The sequence below is a fragment of the Tupaia chinensis genome, unplaced genomic scaffold, assembly GCF_000334495.1.
Source record: "Tupaia chinensis unplaced genomic scaffold, TupChi_1.0 Scaffold000119_1, whole genome shotgun sequence".
NCBI classification, from domain to species: Eukaryota; Metazoa; Chordata; class Mammalia; order Scandentia; family Tupaiidae; genus Tupaia; species Tupaia belangeri.
Window position 1 is genome coordinate 5,898,607 of NW_006159585.1, and position 24,488 is coordinate 5,923,094.

At 40.6% G+C, this 24,488-nt stretch overlaps 1 protein-coding gene and 1 pseudogene across 1 annotated transcript in view; both read right to left on the reverse strand.

Moving 5' to 3' along the window:
* EPG5 (ectopic P-granules 5 autophagy tethering factor) overlaps positions 1-16,994 on the reverse strand; it is a 135,772-nt gene extending 118,778 nt beyond the window's left edge. Inside the window, exons 1-4 of the mRNA XM_006144408.3 lie at positions 16,865-16,994; positions 3,468-4,412; positions 1,710-1,953; positions 450-586 (exon numbers count right to left, since the gene is read on the reverse strand). Of these exons, the coding sequence (XP_006144470.1) occupies positions 450-586; positions 1,710-1,953; positions 3,468-4,412; positions 16,865-16,927 (1,389 nt within the window). The 5' untranslated portion in view covers positions 16,928-16,994. The remainder of the gene's footprint in view (positions 1-449; positions 587-1,709; positions 1,954-3,467; positions 4,413-16,864) is intronic.
* A 3,343-nt stretch (positions 16,995-20,337) lies between these two features.
* Positions 20,338-21,821, reverse strand: LOC102481065 (E3 ubiquitin-protein ligase Mdm2-like; annotated as a pseudogene).
* Positions 21,822-24,488: the final 2,667 nt, after the last annotated feature.

Genomic DNA, 24,488 nt, shown 5'->3' on the forward strand with positions numbered 1-24,488 from the left:
CTTTTTTTTCTGAGAAGGGCCACACCCAATAAGAAAAAAAAAAAAAAAAAAAACTCCAAAAAAAAAAATGTTTTAAAGTATGACTAGTACAACATTAAACAAAAAATGAGAAAAAAAAATCAGCTATGAAGATTTTTAAATCAGATACCGATTTTCAGAGCACGCATCTAGTGTTCTATTTAGCATATTTCCCTATTTCCATTTCTTACTAAGTTGAAGGACGCTTATTCAACATAAATATTATTAGAAAGAAAAGCACTTTGTGTGCAGTAATACATAATACACTAGATAAATACAATAACTTAGTACCATGTGTTATGATCAAAGAAAAGTCATTACCTCATTAAATAAATAAGCTGTTGGAGAAAAATTATGATGAAATAAGAGATCATTCTTCAATTATTAGGGAAATAAAAGAAAAACTACCGTGTCTACTTCTGTTCCCTTACCAATTTCTGTAGCCAAAGAAGAATATCATCATGAAACTGAGTATCTTCATTAACTCTTCTGGTGAACATGAATAAAACACTGATGCATTCCTTTAGCTGACACAGATCAGAGGGAATGCTTTCTGTCGGCTTGGAAGCTACAAATTAAAGAGAGAACTAAATGAGTCCCACATTTACGTTGCTTTCGGAGGATTTTTAGGGTTTCACTTAAAACAATAATGAAAAAAAAACCTTTAATTTAGTTCAGATAAAAAAAAGCAGAAAATTGCATCAAAACATTTGAATTTCTACTAAATAGATAAGCCAAAATGGACTTAACTTTAAAGTATTTCAAAAAGAAAAAATCAACTTCATAATAATTTATTTTTAATTTGAAAATCAACAGATCTTTGGCCTACCTCCAGCTCTTTGATTAGTTAATAAAACAAAATGAGGTACAGGTGGGGAAGAACTTTTACTTGAAAGGATTCTAATATTTCTCCCAGAAACAAAAATTTTCTAATTCAATTAGCAGGTTTAAGTTTAATATATCAAGTAGTAAAGTAAATATATCATGTAGTAAAGTAATACTTACTGTATCATGTAAAAAAAGTAAAATTTCTTTAAATTTTGCCAGAGGAAAACACCCCTCATGGGGAATGGTTCTATCACAATCCCTTCTTTTCCATTTTTCCTTCTTTTTTTGGGATTTATGTATCTGGCATGTTTTTCAAGCCTCCTAGTCCATGACTCAAACTGCCCAGTCAGCCATGTGGGATCCAACTGCCTTAACCACCATGCCATAGACTGGCCCATAAAGGCTAATTTCTTAAAACCCAAAATAAGATGAATTCAGAACATTATAGATCCTCTTTTGAAAATTAAATAAAATAGGCCCAACAAACTGGATAAGAAAAAATAAAGTGCAAGAGATAGAGGATGATTATTTGAGTATTAGTTTTAGAACCTGAAAGTATTTGGACTTGACCTGGTAACAAACACATACATAAGGACAGCAATGAACATTAGTAATAACACACTTTCTGGCATCCTGGAGAAGCAGAGATTGATAGCCTTACGGAAGGGAGTCGTGCATTGCTCCCAAGAAATGTCATTAAGGCTGATCTCAATCCTATGTTGGTGAGGCAATGTAAAACTGCAAAGGCAAATGGTATTTGCAAGACCAGTTTATTTACAGTCAATCCAACCAGCTTTTACCCTTCAATTCTTTTTTCATTTAACAACACAAAAAAAGATTGAGACTTTCATTACTTAACACACCTTGGCCTTGCTGATGAATTGCTAAAGATCTCAGAACAGCTGAACTATTGAGTAATGCATAAATGTAAGACTCCACTTGCAACCTCGAGAGCACGGAAGTATAAGAATGAAGGGCCAGGGTCTGGTGGAGGTGCTCAGACTTGGCATCGAATAGCTTCTTTAGCTCCCCTAGTGCATTTTCATTCATCTCTACTCTCTGGTAGCGATGACAGCCATAAACTTTCACTTGATCCGCACAGATACCCTACAGGTGGACAAAATGGTAAAATATTAAACCAATTACTCTTTGCGTTTAAAGATGAGCTTTAGTATCTTCTTCAGAAAGCTTATAATCATGATGAGGGGAAAATACTACTGTGTAGAGACCAATACCTGCAAATATATAATTAGGCACAAAGAATATAATGCCAACCACAGATATATCACGAGTTCAGAGAGGGGGAAGAGTAACCCTAAGAAGTCAGTGGGGAAAGATGTAAGAAAATAATGGAACGTGTCTCTAAGACTTTCATGTTTGATGATTTTACTCTCTATTTTATAAACACTGAAGCCAATGTGATAACCCCTCAACTTTGAGAAGTCTCAAAATATCTCTGAACTTAATTTCATTACACTTTGTGGTCATGCTTTAAAAAAGAAACCCCTCTCACAGTGGCACAGCAGTTGCACAACAAATGCTCCATAAAGCTGACCCACACAGGAAGGTTCCAGGTTCATGTCTGGAGACCTCAATGCTGGACACATATGTGCCATGATCTGAGGCTGGCTAAGGCTGGGGTGGATCACAGTGTAATGACCTTGTTGGAAGTGCCTGTCTTTCTCTCTCTGTCTCTCTCTTTCTCTCTCTCTCACATGCACGTGCGCACACACTCTCCCACTCATGGAAGAAATAAAAAAATTATTAAATAAAAAGAAAAGAACTCCTGTTCTTTCCAATACTAACTCTTCTGGTTGTGTTCTTGAGTCTACTCTGTCTTTTTCAATTATTTCCAAGTGTTCTCCTCTGTATAAACTCCTTCCTATGCACAAAGAGAGATACACAAGTCTCTCAAAGAATGAGGTTAGGGATGGGAAAATTGTGTGCTTCTCCCCAGTATCTCTTCCAGCTTCCCCTCACTTCCAAACTTGTCATGTGCTGCCTTCTTTTCCTTGCCATCCATCCCAGGACACTACGCAATGGCTTTATTACAGTCGCACTGTCCTCCATAGGGTCCTGTCAAATTGTCTTCCCTACTTCATCTCCTCTCAACCCTGACATTTCTACCTACTAAATGTTTGTGGCATTATGCCTAGGGTCACAAACTAATGTTCCAGGACTGAATGTCACCTGCAGACATGACTTGCTCAGACTGTGTGTATTTTATGTGTTTAATTAGTTGCCATCATTTACACATTAGGATCTCTCATATAAAAATCTAGATTTCTAGTTTTTCCTGGAAAATCATAAGATGTGCAATGCTAGGCCATCACAACCTCACGGCAACAATTAACTAGAACTCAAGAGTAGCTGCCCCATGACCAGGGATGAGGTTACCCAGGGACCACTGCCCTTTTCTGCCTGCCTCACTCCTCTAGGTTACACACCTGGCCCTAGCAGGCACTGACTGTGATCCCTGCACCAAATACTACTCTGGGCTAAGACAGCGTCAGTCTGTGTAAAAAGAGCATACATCAGACTTGGACAGCATCACAGGAATAGCAGCTCTATTGCAAATTCCCCATTCTCCTAGAAGTTTTACAGAACACTAGTCAAAATACCTGTGCAGATATCTGTTCCTCCTTAAAGTGCCACAGCCGACTTTTTGCACTCTGGCAATCAGATGTGAGAGTAAGTAGCTCAGCTTCGGCCAGTAACAGCTGCTTCCTACATCGTGAGTAGTTCAAAAGCAGCTCATAAAATTCATGCCTGTCCTGATGGGCCATGCTGTCAAATTCTTCTAAATAGGACTCAACATTTTCCAGCCATGAACCAGGCTCCAAGATTTTTAGTTGTTCTTTAGTAAATGGTACCAGTTCTGGTTGAGATGGGAGCTCCGGGTAGAGTCGCTCGCTACGAAACAAGGGTTTCACTGCCACTAAAGCTGGAGCTTCGCTCACAATTTCAGCTGGCAACTGTGGATACAGTTTTTTCACTCTGGGTGGCTGAAAAACATGGTCGGCTTCATAAGAACTTTGCGAGCCAACATTTTGTAGCACCTCTGAAGAATGACCCAGGGGTTGTGTGTCTTCTTTCCTACTCTCAGTTTCTCTGATTTGTGAATTTTCCAATTCCTGCTCAGTATAAGAAAAATTAGATTGCACTGTACTTTTTGAAGGTCCACATTGTACCAATTTATTTTCTTCTACCTCTGTAAAGTCCTTGGGAGCTCCTACTTCAGTTCCAGTGTTGTCTCCATGGTCGACCTTTGGCTGTATCACAATGTCCCCAACAGAGTCTCTAACCTTTCCCCCTTCCTTCATGGATTCTATGTTACATGTCAGAGACCCTTCACTGCTTATAGTTAAGGAGGTGAGTGGTACATCAAACATTTCACTTTCATTTTGTCCACTGGCATTATTCTGGAGCTGGGAATCCGTTGATACTTTTGGATGGTCTTCTCTGAGTTCACAGGCTAGAGAAGGAACTTCTTGCTCTCTAGAGGTTTTTGGAAAGGAGACTTCATCAGGCTCTTCCTTCACAAGAGTATCACATTTCTTCTTTTCCTAAAAGCAAGATTTATAGTGTGAAATAACTTACAAAAACACTGATCCATTCAGCATAAAGAACTTTTAAATTGTATATAAAATCTAAATTTTATGATTTAACAAATAAAATTTAAATTCATTTCATAAGTAGTATGTTTCATATTTTCTAATCCTGCATGTACTGAATTAGGAAATTCACTAGTCTAATCCTAACTGAAAAAACATATTAGCATAAGCAGCAAACTATGAGTCAAAAAATGGGAGAGGAAAATCTTAATCAGATTATTCACCATTCTGCTGGAGGCTAACTGAAAAAGGACAGTCTCTAGGTACCTTAGGACATGATAGCTTTGTCTTCAACTCAGCAAACATACTCACTCAAAACTCAGGCAGGGGGTCAGCCTGTGGCCTGGTGGTTAATGTGGCTAGATCCCACATGGCCAACTGTGCAGTTCGAGTACCAGAAGAAACACACAAGATGCATGTGCATGCATACCCAAAATCCCAAAAGGAAGGAGAACTAGAGAAGGGATGGTGGTGTGACCATTCTCCATGAGGGGTGCTATCTCACTTTGTGAACCTCCCCACCCCTACCCAGTGAGCGCACACACCCTCTGGCAAACTTTAAAAAAAAAGTCAGGCAGTAAAGGTCAGAACATTTTGAGCACCAAAACGAACAATAATAGTACAGGGTTATCATTCTAATTTTAGTATATGTGATGCTGAATTGAGGAAATAGTACTGGATTATAACTCACAGAATGAAGTAAATATCCATGAGCTTGTAATGACATACATAATGACCTAAATTAATAAATAAATAAAATGGAAGGAAAACTACAACTCTTCCATACAGAAAAATTCTAATGAATAAACATAAAAAGAATGGTAAGAACAGAAAATTGCCCTTGGAATACCCTGGCAATAACTGGGGAACCAGCAGTTACCATAATGGCTACGTCGCTGGACTCCCACGTAGTCGACCGCGGTTTGCATCCCGGACCCGGTGGCTTAAAACTCATGCCGGGCACGTGTGCGTGCGTGCCCAAGATCCCGAGAGGAGAATGGAGAAGAAGGGATTGTGGCGTGACCATCCCCCCTGGGGGGTGATTTCTCGCTTTCTGTCTCTATGTCTCTCTCTGTCTGTCTGGTGAGCGCACGCATCCTATAGCGAAAACCTCTCCAAAAAATAAAAAATAAAATAATAAAATAATAAAATAAAATAACTGCCCCAGGCCAGATCAACTGATGGGTGAAGGAGCATACAAGAAGAAACAGAGTATCTGCAAAATTTCCAAGTATCTCCTCCTAATATTTAGGAATTACAGAGGGAAAATAGTGAATTTCACTGGAGAATCCTTACAGAGAATACCACTAAATGACCAAGGTAAACACCTAGTAATATATACTGACATCAGATCCACAAGATCTGATTTTCCAGGAAGGCCTATTACCTCTGGTTTCCTTCTTGGTAATGCATAACCTCAATCTACTCAACTCAAACTAATGGACAGCCTACAAAATAACTTAAGTGTTATTGTTATGAAAGAAAAAAACAAGACTGAGAGACAATCAGAAACAGTCTAGACAAGATTACATACACAACCACTAAATACAATGTGAGATCTTTGATTGGATCCTAAAACAGAAGAGAATCATAGTGAAAAACTGTTGAAATCCAAGTTAAGTTCTCTAGTTAACAGTGCCGTATAAACATTAATTTTTTTCTTTTTTAAATAATTATTTTATTAACTTAATTCATTATTATTACTTTATATTTTGACCAGAGAGAGAGAGAGGGAAAGTGAGAAAGCAAGCAGTCATGTCTAGGACGTGAACTGTGGTCAGCCAGGTGGGAGTTTAGTGCCTTCACCACACCACCTGCCGGCCCCACAACATAATTTCTTGGCTTTGATAAACAATCAATGCCCTTGAATGTGTGATCATATAAGATAATAACCATAAACTGGTGCTAGGTGAAAGATATATGGGAACTTTCTATACTGTATTTGCAATGTTACATTAAGTCCAAAATTAAACAAAAAACAAAAGCATAAAAAAGTGAACCATTTAGAAAATACAATAAAAGGAATTATGGTTTAAAAAAAGTACCTAGACATTAACACACAAACTACGTAATATGGGAAGCCAGGCTAAATAAAGAAAAAAAAGATTACAAAGAAATTTAAGTAACATTTAAATAAAATTGTAACATTCCAAAAAAATACTATGACTAAAGTTACACAAATACTTCTCCCAATGAAATTTTAAGAAAGAAAAACAATAATTACAAAAGTTGTCAGTATATTCACATTATATTCTGCTCTAAATGTCTAGCAAAAAGTTGACCACGTGGGGCCAGCAGGTGGTGTGGTGATTAAAGGTGCTGAATTCCCACGTGGCTGACCACGGTTCAAGTCCTGGACCTGATGGCTTGCTTTCTTGCTTTCCCTTTCTCTCTCTGTCTCTCTCTGGCGAAATTAAAAAATAGTAACAACATATGGAATTTAAAAATAAATAAATTTTTTTAAAAAATTATTTTAAAAACAAAAAGAACTTGACCACTTAATGCCAAAAAAGTGGGGTCTCTATATGTTAAGAAGGATAAAAGTTTTGAAAGCAGCATCCCAAATAGAAGACGGTTCAAAATGAAAGACATGGGGCCAGTGGATGGTGGTTAAGGAGCTAGACTCCCACATGGTCGACCACAGTTCAAGTCCTGGACTTTGGCAGCTTGCTTTCTCACTCTTCCCACCCCTCTGTCTTTCTCTCTGGTGAGCACACATATCATATAGCAAATTAATGTAAAAATAATTAATAAAATTAAATAAATCATTTTAAAAAAATAAAATGAAAGGCAGCCCCACAGACTAGGAGAAAAAAGTCCAAGTGAACTATTTTGTAAAGGCCTTATATAAGAATACATAAAGAACCCATAACACTGAATAATAAAAAAAAAAATTTCAAACATACAAGGGATCTGAATATATAGTTTACCAAAGAAGATAGAAAATGGCACATGAAAAGATGTCAGCATTTTGAGCCATTAGAGAAACACAAATCAAGACCACAATAGGATACCATATCAACCAAGATGACTATTTAAAAAGTCAAATAATAAGTACTGTAAGGATGTAGAGAAATTAGAACTCTCATACACTGCTGGTGGGAATGAATGTAATAAGATACAGCCACTAGGGAAGACAAGATTATGACGACTGCATCCCTATGATCACACTAAAAATCACTGAATTAAACACTCACTAAGTCAACTGCACCATATGTCAACTTATCTTCATAAAGCTCTTAAAAACCAAGATTAAGAAATGTAGATGAGTTGAGAAATGAATGAAGAGTAAGGAAGTAGAGAGTAGAAGGTAGAACAGAGGGAGATTTTTATTTCTCTCTGCTTAAACTATTTAGAGACCACTCAGATGTTAAATGTTAATTAGAAAGAAGAAAGAGAAGGCTGAGAGCTGAGGACCATAGAACATCTGCAAGGCAAATAACCACCACACCACCCTCACCCCAGAGACCATACCAAGGCTTCTTCCCCAGCCTGTCTCCCAAGCAATTTTTAGCCTCCTTTGATGAACAACCCTACCTCCCTCCTTCCTCTCCTCCTCTAGGATTGCACTTGCAATTTCAAATTCTATTAACACCAGCTACTACTCTCAAACTTGCTTGCTAGCACTCTCCAGATCTACACAACCACTAATACAAGAGTTAATGTCATTAGATTATCAATTGAAACACATTTTTTTAAACCTCATAACCTTTTATGGAAGAACACAAAAGCCTTTAGGATTTTACTTCCTCTAAAAGAGGAATTCACTTTTTCAAAAATGGAACCACAGAACTCTCCACTTCTGCTTTGGTTGAACTTAGGTCCAGTGAGGGCATTAACCTGGAGCTGCCCCAAGTAGGGAGACAGGAGAGAGAAACTGGTGTTTTGATTTAAAGAATGGACTGGTCAGACCAAGAGAGACAGGTGGTAAGAAGGAAAGGGCAACTGCAGGAAGCATAGTTATTTGTGCAGGTGGCATAGGCCTGGCCCTGCTTCCTCACAGATCTCTGGGATGGGACAACACCTCTGGGGTGCCAGAGGAAGGAGAGGGATTTTTCTTTTTTTTTCCTTCATTTTTAAAGAATTATTTACTTAATTCCATTTGTCATCATTAGTTTTCAATTTGATCACACAGAAACAGAGAGAGAAAGGGAAAGCGAGAAAGCAAACTGTGAGGTCCAGGACTTGAACCATGGTCGGCCATGTGGGAATCCAGAGCCTTTAACCACCACACCACCTGCTGGCCCCAGGAGAGAGTTTTTTTCTGGGATTATCACCAAACGCCACGGCCTTAAGAGTAATGATGAGAGCTCCTGTGGCTCATTTCACTTCTCCAAAGAACAAGGTTGGGGAATAGGACCTAAGAGGTCTCCAACCCTCCAGTCTCTGCTCCACCACAAATTCATCCAAAACACCATTCTACGATTGGTCTTCCTAAAACAGTGCTCTAAACACACATAAAACAACCTGGCCAAGGCTTGAAAAACAGGGCACGTGTGTGTGTGTGTGTGCCCAAAACCCCAAGAAGAGAGTGGAGATGTGAAGATTGCAGCATCACCATTCCCTAAGGGGCTGCTCGCTCTCGCTCTCGCTCTCGCTCTCGCTCTCTCTTCTCTTCTCTTCTCTTCTCTTCTCTTCTCTTCTCTCCTCCCCACCACTGGCCTCCTGCAAAGGCAAGCACCCTATAGCAAACTTAAAAAAAAAAAAAGGGGGTCCCAGCTTGCCACTTAATGAAGGGCTGACTCTTAACTCGCATCACTGGCCCTCGATGACTCAGTTACTATCCTGCCCCAAAACAAACCTTTCTGTATAAATTTCTCTCTAAATTCCTGCAACAGGTACTTATCATCCAGCCCTGAGCATCTATTACCTCATACAGTTATTCATCTTTGCTCTGTGTCTCCACAGAAAGATCAGTATCTTAGGGGCAGAGCCTGTATCTTAGGATTCTTTGGATCTGAGCTGCCTGATTTCTGACACTGTGTTTAATAAATATTTCTTGAAATAACTGTGATAACCTGTAACTCACAAGAATTTATTGAGTACCAACTGCACACTAACTCTGTCCTAGGTACTGGAATTCTAAGATGAAGAAATGATCTAAGATGAAGAAATTATTGAATTATCCAACGAGCATTTATTTTTACCATGTGTTCTGACATACTCAAAAGTTTACTTTTAGGAGCAGCAGGTGGCATAATGGTTAAGGTGCTGTACTCCCTCACGGCTGACCACTGTTGGAGTCCTGGACCTGGCGACTTGAAAATCACGCCAGGCATGTGTGTGTGTACCCAAAATGCCAGGAGAAAAAAATGGAGGAGAAGGAATTGTGGTGTGGCCATCCCTACTGGGGGGTGATTTCTCACTTTCCTTCTCACTGTCTCTCTCTGTCTCTTTCCTCTCAGGCTAGCACACACACCCTATGGCAAAAACCTTCAAAAAAAAAAAAGCTTACTTTTCTGTATCTCTCAACAGAGAGAATATTCAATGAATTTCAGAAGAAACTAAATTTATTTTTCCAGAAGAAACTAAATTCCAAGTTGAAATCTGAACCTACTCTGATACTTAAAATGCAAAATTCCACTTCATTTAAAAAAAAAAAAAAAAAGCCAGCTTTGAATTACTTTGTCAACTTCAGTAAAACAGAGATACAGAGCACATTATATACATAATAATCATTACAGATCACATAACAAAATTCAAACATGCATATCAAGGGCATGTCATGTGACTCTCTCCTTCCTGCACTTTCTTCACTCATGCACATCAAGTCACATGTCCAAAAATTACTGCTTACATAATTTTAAGCAAAAGATATTTTGTATAACTAACAACAGCAAGACAGATTAAGAAAAATCTGCATCTCTTTGCTATCTCCATATTAGTTACGTATAGGTAAAGAACTAATTTTAAAATAATTCAACAGGAAAAAATAACAGGAAATTAGGTAAAAATGGACGAACCAATGATAAACACAGGAAAACAAATTTAACTATACATTACAGTAAATATGCTGTAGAGTGATGGATATGCATGGTGGGAAAAAAAAAAACTAAAGAACACATAACAAACTATTATTAACAATTATCTCCATGAGAGGGTATTCTGCACATTTCACTTCTGGATTGTATATCTGTGTGTGTGTGTGTGTGTGTGTGTGTGTGTGTGTGCACTCGAATACACTCCTACAAACACATGTTTTTTAAGCAGTATTTCTGTAATCAGAAACAAGTATTTTTTTCCTCAATTCTAGAAAACAAATGAGACTTTTCTATTCATTACTTGAAGTTTTCTCTGTATGAACTATGTTAAGTAAAGATACAAGTCCTTTTCTTCCTTAAAAATAGTGATGAGGCATTTCTTCATGAGTGATGACAATTCAATTTTATACATTTTGTGGAATACTTATCATAAGATGATTCTAAAGGCAGGATCTGTTATCATTCATGTCTTTACCTCCAGCACTTAGCACAATACTGGCACAGAAAGAGTAAAAGAAGGGAGTTGGACAAATTGACACACTGGGACAACGACCAGATCAGAAGCACTTACGGTAATTTTACCAGCTCTTTTTGGGATACACACAGTGTCTTCATAAAGTTCATAGAAAACACACGTTATAAAAAAAAAAACACGCATGGATTAAAAATTTTTTGCACCAAAAGAAACCCATGTTTTAACCCTATACATTTTTCCATGAGCTTCTGAGGTCCCCTCACACATGCCACACAAATAGTAAGGCTTTGGGGGAAGATGATGATGACACATTTTGCTATGTACACAACCTCTCTTCCTTGGTTGTCTCTTCTTGGGTGTTGCTCTTAATATGACTTCAGACGCCGGCAACATTTTGTATGCTTGAACTCTCTCTCCTCCTTCCTGCATTTTCTTCACTCATCTTCTAGGACAGTGAAAGGCACTGGGGATACAGCCTACCTTCCTAGTGACTCTTTTTTTTTTTTTTTTTTGTGGACCTCCCTTCCTAGTGGCTTTTTTTTTTTTTTTTTTTGTGAGAGGTTTTTGCTATAGGGCGTGTGCGCTCACCAGAAAGACAGAGAGAGACAGAGAGATAGAAAGCGAGAAATCACCCCCTAGAAGAGATGGCCATGCCGCAATCCCTTCTCCTCCATTTTCCTCTCGGGATCTTAGCACGCACGCACATGTGCCTGGCGTGAGATTAGGCCGCTGGGTCCGGGACTCGAACCACAGTTGACTACATGGGAGTCCAGTGACATAGCCATTACACTAACTACTGGACCCCTAGTGACTCCTTCTCATGCTCTTCTGCGGGTTCCACCTCTTCTCCCCAACCATTTGAAACTGGACTGCCCCCGGGCTCAGTTCTTAGAATCTTTTTTAACAATACTCATTCCCAAAATGACCTAATTCAGTTTCTGGTTTTAAATACCATCTATACGCTAATGACTACCAAATTTTTATCTCCTCCCTCAAGCTTTTCCCCCAAATCTAGATTCACACATTCATCCCTACTCTATATTTCCATTTGAAAGTATAACAGATGTTTACTTCAAAAGTAACATATCCAAACCAAACTTTCAATTCCCCTCCCAAAATCTGTTCTACTCACCAACCTCTCCACCTCATAGTATTTCTTGACTGTTCTCTCACATGTACATCAAAACCTCAGCAAAACCCCTTGGCACGCCAACTTCAAACACTTCTTACCACTTTTACTACGGAAACCACCATCATCTCTTGCCCAGATTACTGTAATAATCTTAGACGCTCTGCTCTTACCCTTGCCCCCTCAGTCTATTCGCCACAAAGCAGGCGCACTAGCCTTCAAAGCACATAGCAGATCATGTCACTCTCGAGCTCAAAACTCTGAGGGGGCCGTCCCTGTAGCACAGCAGTCAAGCACTGTGTATTGGAAGCCAGATCCCACATGGCCAGCTGGTTAGAATCCCAGCCCCAGCAGTTTGAAAAACACTTTGGTGGTCATTTGCGCAGATGTCCAAAATCCTGACTACAGGGTGGAATAGAAGAAAATGAATTGCAGCATGTCTAGGCCCAACTGGGGGATGCTTTCTCTCTCTTTCTTGACTGCAATCTCTGAGAAAACAAATATCCTGAGCTAAAAGTTAAAGACCTTACAAGGGCCTATGAACTCAAAACTCAGTAACCTGGCCTCCTGTTCCCTTTATTTTTTTTTTTGGGGGGGGGGAGAGGTTTTAGCTATAGGCCGCATGCGCTCGCCAGACAGAGAGAGACTGCTGGTCCCGCCTCCTGTTCCCTTTCTAACTCCATCCCCACTACTCTCCCCTCACTTGCTTCACCTTAATGATACTGCCACCTGGCAGTTCCAAAGACAGGACAGGTACATCACTTGCCTTAGGCCTTTGCCACACTGTTCCCTCTGCCTGGAACACTTCCCAAAACCCACAGGGCAAACTCCTTCATCTCCCGTATGTCTTCACTTAAATGTCACTTTAAACAAGGACTACTTGAACCACTTATTTATAATAAAATCTAGCCTCTCACCAGTACTCCTCAACTCTTTACCTGTTTTGTTTTGTTTTTTCCTATGCCACTTATCATCTTCTGACATCTATTTTTTCTATAGGTTTCCGTTTAGGTTTTGTTTTTGTTTTCATTTTCATTTTATTTTCATTTGTTATGTCTCCCTGTAAAAGGTAAAGGCCAAGTTCTTTGAGTGTTTTTTTTTTTTCCTTTTATATTTTAAGTGCCCAGAGCAGATTCTGGGACCCAATAGATGATCAGTGTGTGTTTAAAAATGAATGGATCTTACAAGGCACAGAAGAAGCTAAATACAGTAATATTAATACTTTACAGCATCCCCAACTTGACTCCAGTAACCACTCAAGGCAAGAGGGACTAGAGGAAGAAATCAACCGCCTAGACCATGGAGCAAGGAGGGATGGGGATTTAAAGGTCTGTCAGCTTTCCAGGAAACATTTCAGTCCATCCTTACCAATGATCAGATGCTCTTATTAGCAAAGAATTGTTAGCATTCTAAATTCAGTATCAGCTGTAAATATGCTATCTGCAACTGAGAAATACATCTGCAGAATAAATCCAAACCTCTAAGAATCTGTTGTTCTTAATCCACAATTTACCAAGATGAATGAAGTCAAGGTCCTCAGAATTAGAGGGGGTTGTAGCAGAGAATGATACCACAAGAATGAAAATATTATTAGTACTACGTGTTAGGTATCAGGTGATAAGCACCAGATACCTAACCACAACCTAGCAATGTGAGGTCATCTATCAGATGATTAACACTTTAGAATGTAGGTCAGCTTCTGGATAAAACACAGAAGCCACTCAAACTATCTAAAGGCAACAGCACATGACACATCCCACTTCCTGAACTGAGCCCTGGGACCAGCTGCCAAATTAGACCACAGATGGTAAAGGTTTCATTCATGTAGGACTTCATAACCATGACCAACCACAGATAGCACCAAGAAATGCATTTATTTACTCTAAAAGAATTCCTTTCTAGATTGACAAGTATGAGAGTCTTGCTGATGTCATGGATTTTTTCCACATTTTCTCATACTAGTCACAGAAAATTTACTATAGTGGATTCTTCTGGGTGACTGATTTTGAAAATTTCCTTCAACACTGGCATTTATTTTGCTATTCAGTAAACATCATCAAGCAATTACAGGGCCTGTGAAGGGTACCGGAAACAAGACAGGTCCCTTAATCAGTGCCATGACAGTCAGGGAGAAGAGAATGTTGATGGCATAACTACATGGGAGATGATGGACACAAGCATGTTGCTTGAGGAGAGAGTAACAGAGAGTAACACAGCATAATGAGGGAAAGCTTTTTCGAGGAAGTATTGTCTAAGCTGACATTCATAAATGAACAGTAGTTAGCGACATGAACAGGGTAGGAAGTGAAGTCAGGGCAGAAGAATTAGCAACAGTGCAAAGGTCCTGAAGCAAGAAAAGACATACATAGCTGAGAGAGCTGAAAAAGAGAATGGTGGAAGAACTGAGGATGGGGAGGAAGATGGAAGCCAGATCATGCAGTGTCCCTTAATCCATGCTTTAGCCTCTAGACTCTGGGCAACAAAAGGCTCTGAAAAGTTTTGATACTGACATAATCATTTTTGCTTTTAAAAATATCAATCCAGGGCCAGCTGGTGGCATGGAGGTTATGGTAGCTGGATCACACATGGCTGACTTCACAGTCTGAGTCCAGGACCTAGAGGTTTAAAAAAACATGTCATGTGCATGTGTTTGCATATCCAAGATCCCGAGAGGAGAATGGAAGAAGAGGGACTGCAGCATAGCCATCTCACTTTCTCTGTCTCCCTCTGACAAACATGCTCTATAGTGAAACTAAAAATGAGTGCGTGTATCTGTGTTATCTATCAATCCAGCTTCCATTTAGAGAACAGACAGAATAAACATGAAGGGGCCACTTTAGCAGAAATCCTCTTTGACAGAAAGTCACAGTAACGTGAAAGGAGAGAAATGGGCAAAATCAAGAGAATACTTTGAAAATGCAATTGGCAACACCTGAGTGAATGATTAGATTTTTTTGAGGGTATGATACAGTATGTGTTTAGGACCAACAGGTGGCATCGTGGTTAAGGCACTAGACACTCCCACATGGCAGACCACGTGGGAGTGGCTTTCTCTCTTTCTCCCTCTCTCTCCCTCTCTTTCTGTGTCTCTCTCTCTGGTTACATTAAAGTGAATGAAAGAATAAACAAAATTAAATTTAAAAAAATTTTAAAGTATGTGTCATAGATTTCTGGCTTGAGCAAATGTCTCTGAAATGAAGGCCTCTTCATAAGCTTTAACGGACAAAAAAAATATGTTAATGTATGTTTGTATAGGAAGATGCCTAAAATGCAGCAACAAAAAAAGCAATTGGCTTTTCATAACATTTAAAAGCTTACAGTTCTTAATTTACAAATCCTGCTTTAAACAAAATAATTTGAGAGAGAATTCTCTTCACTGACTATGTTAAGCATTTATAACATTTTATCTATGGAAACATATAAATATATGAAATAATTATTTAGCTACTGGATTGAAAGTCAGGATTTCTGGCTTTAACCTGAGTTCTCTCACTAACTGCATGACTTAGGGTATCATTTAAGCTGTCTAGGTTTTTGTTTCATCATGTACTTGTAGGTTAAAAAAACTAGAGATTAAGATTTAAGATTCTGCTTGGTACAGAAAATTGATGTTTACATGTTACGTGCTACTCTAGATTCAAGAAATCTTATGCATGGCTTTTTTCTTCTTCCTCTGCCTGGAGAATCCTCTACTAATGTAGCAAATACAAAATTACTTCTCTTAAAAATGTTTCTGAAATTAGGCAACAAAATGGCTTTCTCACCAAAGAGTAACTGCTCACAAACCTGGGTTTGCTGGTGTGCCTAAGTATACTATGGGTGTTTTTAAAAAGACACTATAATGAAAAGTATCCACATAAGTCACTTACAGCTTATTAAATATGGTACTTATAAATACTAGAAACTGTTTAAACCTCTTTCCCATGAAAAATTCACATTATGGTATCATGTTTAAAGTTACACTTGCTCTGGAACATGACCCACTGTGGGGGAAGAAAATACTAATACTATCCTCCTTATTTCCTTAATGTAAATTCTGTTTCAGCTAAACCAAAATTAGCTCAGTCCAGCCACTGAAGGGCAAGACTTAGGCTAGTAACCACAGAAAATGTACAGGAACAAAATGAGAATCCAGACTACACCTGAAAACAGACCAACCTCAAGCCACACCAATACTTCATGTAGTCTATCTTTCACAAGAAGGAAGCCCCTAAATTAAAACGACATGCGTCTCACCCTGGATTAATTTCTGGACATCTGTGTCCCACTATAAACGACCAGGACAATAAATAAACAGCAGCACCAGCACTGCCACTCTGACTTTTGAAAGTGAAGAAGACTGCCACATTACTACTGCCTGCTTTAGGTCTGTCGCTGTTCAAAAAGCTCTGCCGAAACATCCTACATCTATCTTCTCCGTAAAGAAACAACCCCTTCCCTCGTCATGCATGGGAGGGGATGAAAATGTTCCCGGGTTAACCAGGAGGAAAAGAGAGTCAAAGATGGGACAGGAAAGAGACGAGCTGCTTCGCGGGAGGGAACCAGACCAGGTGAGGAAAGCCAAGCAGGGAGCAGGAAAGGAAGAGCCCGATGTCGGGGCAGGGAGGGCCGTAGCTCCCGACCAGGTCTGGCAGGGAAGGAGGGGAGACGGAGGTGCAGGGCCGGCGTTAGTGAGAGGTGCGACCGCGCACCGGGAGGTGGAGGGGACGAAGCAGAGGGCTAAAGGAATGCGGAGCAGGATCGGCTGGGGAGGCGGGACAGAGGACGCGGGCGACAGGACACACACACCCAGGGCCTCGGGAGGGTAGGGGAGCCTCACCTTGGTTTTAGCCCGGCTGGCCTTGGCCTTGGCCCGGCGCTGGGGCCTCACCGCCTCGGCCATAGGCACTGTCGCGGCGCCGTCGCCGTTTGTTTTTGTCAAACCCCTGCGCTTCTCGCAACCTTCCCACTTCCGGCCTCTGTACGGTCACGTGACAGAGTGTCCGCCACTCAGGAAGGAGAGGCGGTGAAGCCCAGACGGGCTGCAACATGGGTCAAACTACTCCGGGAGGTACGTGCGCTAGTGAACCGTGGCCGATCGGCTTCCCGGCACCGGGATCCCACCTCCCTGCTCTGGCGCTCGGGCGTTCTGGAGGCCGCGGATCCTGACTCCGGATGGAGTCCTGACTTCGATTCCATGGGCTTGTCCTGGCACCCGGAGCGATTCTCTGGGATGGCAGCCTCCTCGGTCCCCCCAGTCCTCTGGATCCTGCGTGCACGCGTACACTCCCACGTTGGCTCAGAGGAGTCAGAGCAGAGGGCTTGTCCATCTTATTTGGGTGGCCAGATAACCAGATGCTGCGCGACAGCCCGGTGGGCTCGTTCGTGCCGCGTATCCTGAGGAGCAGAGGGCCGGGAAGCAGGGATCGCTGCATGACGAGACCCTGGGAGGGGTCCCTCCCCCTCACTTTCTCTTCCCCGCTCCCATGCGTGAACTTTTCGTCTTGAATAAAATAAGTAAGCGTAGAAAAAAGTAAGAAAGCAACTTAAAGGAGCTAGCCTGTATCTTGGTGAGAAATAATAAGCACCGTGGACACAAAAAGGCTCCACTGGGCCTGGATGGCGGCACGGTGATAAAACACGATGCTCTGCAAGGTAATCTTAAGTGGCAAGGTTCCCTGTTCAAGTCCAGTGACATCCCTGAGTATGCCAGGCACATATTTGCACATGATCCAGAACTGGCTGAAGGCTGGGGTGAATTGCACTGTCCTCACTCTGTTGGGGGTGCTGTGGTGCAGTATCTCCTTCTCTTTTCCTCTCTTGCTCATGGAAGAAATGAATAAATCTTAAGCCCCCCCCCCCATTGCCTCTCAGATACACACAATTTCTGCTCCATTTACACAATGCACTGTATTTCTCAAATGAGGAGTGGAGGGAATGTGGGAATGAAAACTAGAGAGAGCCAAATTGCTTGGTGTGAGTGGAGATTAAGAGAGGAAAGGGGAGGCTGATAAGGAGAGGTGGGAACCTGTCAGCTGGCAGAGGGTGGGGACCTGTCAACTACGTGGGACCAGCGACATAACTAACCATTGCGCCATCTGCTGGTCCCACAATTTTCTATTTTCTTTTTTTTTTATTTCAATTTATTTATTTGCATTCATTCACTGTACGTCATTACAACATACAAAATGAGATTTTCCATCCAGAGCACACTGTATATTGTCTCAATCAAGCACATCAACAAACATGTTATTGTCAGCAAATGATCTTCCATTTCTTGTTTTCTGTATGTTTTGCTTTTTTCCCCCCATCCTTGATTCCCTGTCTCTTACCCTCTGCCATCTCCCACTCTCCTCCCACACTGTCTCTGGTATCTATGTTTGCCTTCTATACCGGTTTTTCCCCCCAAATTTTATTGAATCGCCAAAGACCCTAATCAATCCAAATACTCTCATAGCAAACACAGGTGACACACACATTTCCATGAACACAAGTCTAACTTTACGCATCCTATAAAGTTGCACCTAGCTGGGGCTACATATCCTACTGCAGTCACTGAATAGATATATTTTTTTTCCTGAAACTTTTTTTTGGTAACTCAATTTACATTCCTTCCCTAAGCATCATCACAGCACACAAAATGCGATCTCCCATCCAGTACACACTGCATAGTGATTCAATCATGCACATTACAAAAAAAATTTCCAATTCTAGTTCCTAGAATTATTTCCACCCCTCCAAGAGGGAGTGATGTGCAACATAATTTAGATGAATGAAAACCAAGTGGTTTCCCAGCATGAGAAAACAAGACAATTTAAAAAGATAAGGTAGTAAGAAGTATACTGAGAGTAGGACCGGAATATTTTTCTAAACTAATGGTTTATTGATGTTGCATTACATACTTTTTTGTTCCATAACCTTTAATATATTTGAAATAAGTGGGAGAAGATCCAAAGAACAACTTCATGACAGTGTTACATTTCTGCATCAGAAAGATATAAATTTATCACTAGAGAAAAAGGGCTAAGCCCTGTTTAATGTTCAAAAAAAATGGTTGATTTCTTACAGTCAATAAGAAAACGAGACTTGACCAATTATTTTCATCTTGATTATTTTATACACACACAAGAATAAACCATGAAAAATAGAAGATTTTTGAGGAAGAGATAGGTCTTCAGGATAAGAAGGGAATACCCATGTATACTGTTACTGTGATTACATTAGTTCAGTATTGCTGACAGCAACTACTGGGGTTGGGTCCTTAACAGTGGTGACTTGCAGAGGAAACAAGATGGCCTTGTCTTCAGCATGGCCTAGGTGATCAGAAGGCAGAAGCTCCTAGGATTCCATTACACCTCTCACCCTATATTTCTGTTATTGCAACTTTAGGCTGTTACCTGGCACCCTAAGTGCTACCTCCCTCACTCCTGTTTGAGACTGAGAAAGAGGAGGGATTCAATTCTGGGCTATGGATATTAAACCTTGTTTATGTGACGACGGCTTTCAACCACTGTGGAGTGTTACTCAACTTCTCAACTCTAAGATAAGATTGACAGTTGTTGCCATCTATCATTCTTTGTAAAGCATATTTCATTTTACTTTTGTTAACTCATTACGTGTTTGGGTTTCTTTACTCCAGTCTCTGTCTGTGGCCCTTCTACCTCAAATTCCAGAATGGCAGGCTCCCTCAGCCCTTCATTTGATCACAGGGAAATAAGAAACATCTTAGAGATCCATCAGCAATTGCACTCACAACCAGCAGTGAAGGAACAACACTACTGAGATCTAAAAAAGACATTTTCTACATTGGAAGCTACAGCCTACTCATTGGACAATCAGCTGCAGAAATCCAGTAAGTTCTCTAGGGTCACTATCATCAGTATTATGAATGATAATGTCTCCTTTCTCTGATAAACTACAGACATGATTTTTATCTGCCCCTCATCAAGATAAACTGTATCCTTTCCCTCTCCTACAAAGAAAGGGGTAGAAAATTTATCCTCAATTTGATGAATGGGAAAACTTGCAAGATTCTAGTGAGTTGTAGGGTGGTACAAGAGCTGAAGCCCTAATTATTGATTCCTGTGTGAACACAGAACTTCCTGTTGTCCTATGGAATAGGATTTTAGTTTTTTAGGTTTTTGCCATTATGCACATGTGCTTACAAGAGACAGAGAAAAAGAAAGGGAAAAATCACTCATCCTCACAAGGGGGATGATTTGAATTTTCTATTTTCAAAAGAGAATTCATTACACAGAAATCCCTTTTAGGGTTATATACAGATATAATTCTACTTTTATAGATGTACCATAACTAGGGGAAGTAAGTTAGCATGATTAATTGAATTGGTTGTCTACACACTGGGCACGGCTTATTCCTTTTCTTTAATTTCTCCACACATGTAAAGCATGCCATAAGATGTCCTGTTTTGCCATGGACAACGCAACCATTTTTAGGTCCACCCTGGCAAATCACACAAGGTCACACAGGTTCAATGGCATTAAGGAGAAACTAGATTCCATACTTTCTTCTTTGTCTTGTGTTTCTTCCCTCCCAAACTCTTTGGCATCATTTTGGCTGCTACAAATAATGCTATTAGAAGTTGATGGCTGAGAATAGTCCTCACTTCCTTGTGACAGGGAGGCTTGCGTGATTTTATCATCATTTTCTTTAACACGTGACTCTTTGAAATCACTCACTGGAGTTTTTTTTTTTTACAGTCAGGAACATCAAATCCCTCTTCTGCTTATGTTGGGTTTTCTAGCTTGGCTTTTTCAAGGATTTCCCCTTTATCCTTCCCTTTACGTTCAGGAAGCCAATTCTCACGAAGAGCCCAACATCTGTTGCAGTGTGGTGGAAGGGGAGGGTTCATCTCATTGCATGAAGTACATTTCCAATAGCCAGCTAAAGAAATTTCAGGATCATCTTCAAATGAATCAGTATCACTCTCCCCTGCCTGATACACAGTAACTCGATATGCCTCATCATCTTCATCTGAGAGTTCTTGTCCTTCTTCATTAAGGCTATAATCTTCTGAATCAAGAGATTCAACTTCAAATTCTACACTAAATTGATCTGAAACTGCATCCTGATCCAACCAATCACCTGAATGTTCACTTACATCCACTTCAAGATCTGGTTCTGAGGGAGTCCCCATAGATTCACTGCTGCTGCTTCTTTCTCAACACCGCTCCCTTACTGCACACAGAACCTGGCTTTCATCAAAGAAAAGGGAGATACTATCAGATCTATGGTGTCTTCTTTGTCATTCACCAGGTAATTCCTCTGAATTTTCTTCTGTCTCTCTAATTGTTCTCTTTCTGGGTGAGGTAGATGGTCTAGAAATTGAACTTGAAGATGAGGGTTTCTCTTCCTATGGCTCTTGCATAGGGTCCTTTCGATCGCTCCCACCTTCAAAGTGACACTTGTCTTTATTCACAGGTAAGTCTGAGTCTGATGATTCCAGCTTATTGACTACTTCCAAGTTTCTGTAGATCATTGTATATATTTCCCTGTGTTCTTTCATCGAGAAACTTGGTACTCCAAACAAATCCCCTAGATCATTTAAACAATATACAATATGTTGTTGCTCCTCATCATATAATCGTTGAGTCATAATATCCTGGCCAAGATAAAATATAACCTCTTTCATTGTCTAAGTGTCTTTGTGCACCAACAGATGTTAACAACTTCAAAAGCAGTGGCTTTGGTCTAACCAGGGTCTGCTGTTCCGAAGCTGGAATCTGTGAGGTGCCTGCAGCACCATCAGTAGATACAGACATGTTGGTATTGCACATTTGCCACTTGCCTCCAGGCTGACAGCTGCTCCTCACCCATGCGGGGCTTTTTGTACATGGAGTTGGAGGGATGTAGGTGTCCACAAAGGCGCCCAGTGACCTTCACGGGGCACATGGCAGCTGGTCGCCCTGGGCCCCTCCGGCCACTGGCGTGCTTGAACACACAGTCCAGGCTGGAGGGTGACTGCTAGGGGCAAAAGCAGCAGAGCTTTGGTCAGAGGGGTCAAGGCTGCCCCTCAGGCTCACCTTCTTGCTCCATTGTCCTTCCAGTCACTCAGGGCCGCCCCAGGCACCCTGCAGCCCAAAGAACAGCACGCCAGAACTCCTTAGAAAATTTTCATGGTTGGCCCAGTCACTTTGGCACAACAGTAACTCTAGCTCCCTCAGTACTGGAAGCCATATGGCAACTGTGGTTCAGATCCTGGATTGGCCTGAAAAAAAGGTGTGCCTGGATTGGCACACCTATGGGCACCCAGGATCCTGAGGAGCTGGAGGACAAAGAAAGAGTACTGAAGTTCCAGGAAATTCTGTTGAGGGTGCTTTCTCTCTGCCTCTGTCACTCTCTCCCTCGCCCTTCCCTACCCTGCACCCCACCCCCTCAAATATACATGTCCATGCTTTCTATCACAATTTTTTTTCTATAATAGTTTTTTTTTTAATTATTATTATTTGCGGGAGAGTGTGTGCATTTGCCAGAAAGAGACAGAGAGAGAAAGAAGGGAGAGAAGTAAGAAAACACGCCCCATGATGACTGATCATGCTGCAATCCCTTCTCTCCCACTCCTCCCTCCCTTCGCAATTTTGGACTGGCATGCGCACATGCGTGGCATGCTTTTCAAGCTGTCACATGTGGGACTTGAATGACATGATCCGCCACAGAGACTCCAGTCACCTTAACCACCAGGTTACAGTCTGGTCCTCTATAATCTTGGGCTGTAGGAAAAGTCATGACCCATTTTGCATAGAAAAACAGAAAAAAAATATGTCATGACTTTTCCAACAATCCAACTGTTTTAAATTAATTTTAAATTTGTCTGCAAATCATCTGTAAGTACATATGGTAATAATAACACTCCTCTCCCCAGAGTTAACCATTATTAACAGTTCAGTATATATCTTTTTAGACTTTTCTATCCATATACAAATACCATACTCTTAAATATTCAATGTCTTATGTGTATTGTCTGTGACCTTTTAATTAATAAGTCTTGAAGATATTTCCAGATAAGGGCAGGTAGCTCTACCTCATTTTCCGCTAAATCAATGAAATATTCTATAACTTTTTAAAAATACTTATTTAATTCTATTTGGTTTTATTTTTATCTATTTTTTGTTTATTTGACTAGGAGAGAGAAAAGGAAAGTGAGAAAGCAAGCCGCCAGGTCTGGGACTCAAACCATGGTTGGCCAGGTGGGAATCCAGGGTCTTTAACCACCAAGCCACCTGCCAGCTCCATATTCTATAACTTTTGGAAAAATATGTAAACATTGTCCATATTTTTACTTTGCTGTGACACACAATCCCATAGCCTCTCTCCCTTATTGACTTACATTCTCATGTCCATGATAAATTTGCTCATGACCCACCCCCCCTTCCCAGTCTCCCTCAAGGAGTTTCTGGTATCTACTATTACTCTCTACTTATATCCTTTCAAGTCCTTTCAGTTTCCTCCATAGAATGCAGACATTCGGCATAAGTCCCCTAGGAATGTGGGATATTTATCTTTGCAGTCTAGCTTATTTCACTTATTACATATTTTAACTTTGCCCATTTTGTATCAAATGACAGGATTTTGTTGTTCTTTTAAATTGAGTAGTGTTCCACCATAACTGTATTTAAACAGATTTCTAGCAGCCATTAAGTTGTTTCCAATTTTTCACTACTAAAAACACTGCTTTCATGGCCCAGTCTCAACAGCACAATCAGTAGCGTACTGAACTGCAGTACTGGAAGCCATGTGACCAACCTTGGGTTTGGATCCCTGGCAGGTCTTCCTAAAACAGGTTAGACACAACACATGGCCAAGATCCCAGCAAGTAGGAGGACTAGGGAAGGGGATTCTGGTGTAATAAGACTTTGTCAAGGGTGCTTCTCTTTTTCTCTCGTGCATATGTACACATTTGCAATCATTAATTTAAAGAAAAGAAAAAAGCTTACATGTGACTATTCTTTCTTTAAAAAAAAAAAGATTTTTGCTGTAGAGTATGTGCACTCGCCAGAGAGACAGAAAGTGAGAACCCCCCCGGGGGATGGCCACTTCACAATACCTTCTTCATTTTCCTCTCAGAATTTTGGGCCTGCACATACACACACAACCAGTGTGAGTTTCAAGCCACCAAGTCTGGGACTTAAACCATGGTTAGCTATGTGAGAGTCCAGTAACGTCACCATTATACCACCTGCTGGTTCCCACAAGTGACGATTCTTACATATTTTTTGTGCATGTGTATAGGATAGATTCCTATTGTATAGGATAGATTCCTATTGTGATTGCTGATCAAAGAGGCATTCTATTTATTACTTTTTTTTCTTTTTTTTTTTTTTTTGGGGGCGCACATGTTTGCCGAAGAGGGAGGGAGAAAGCACCCCCATAGGGGATTGTCATGCTGCAATCCCTTCTCCATTTTTCCTTCCTTTTGGATTTGGGGCACACACAAACACACACAC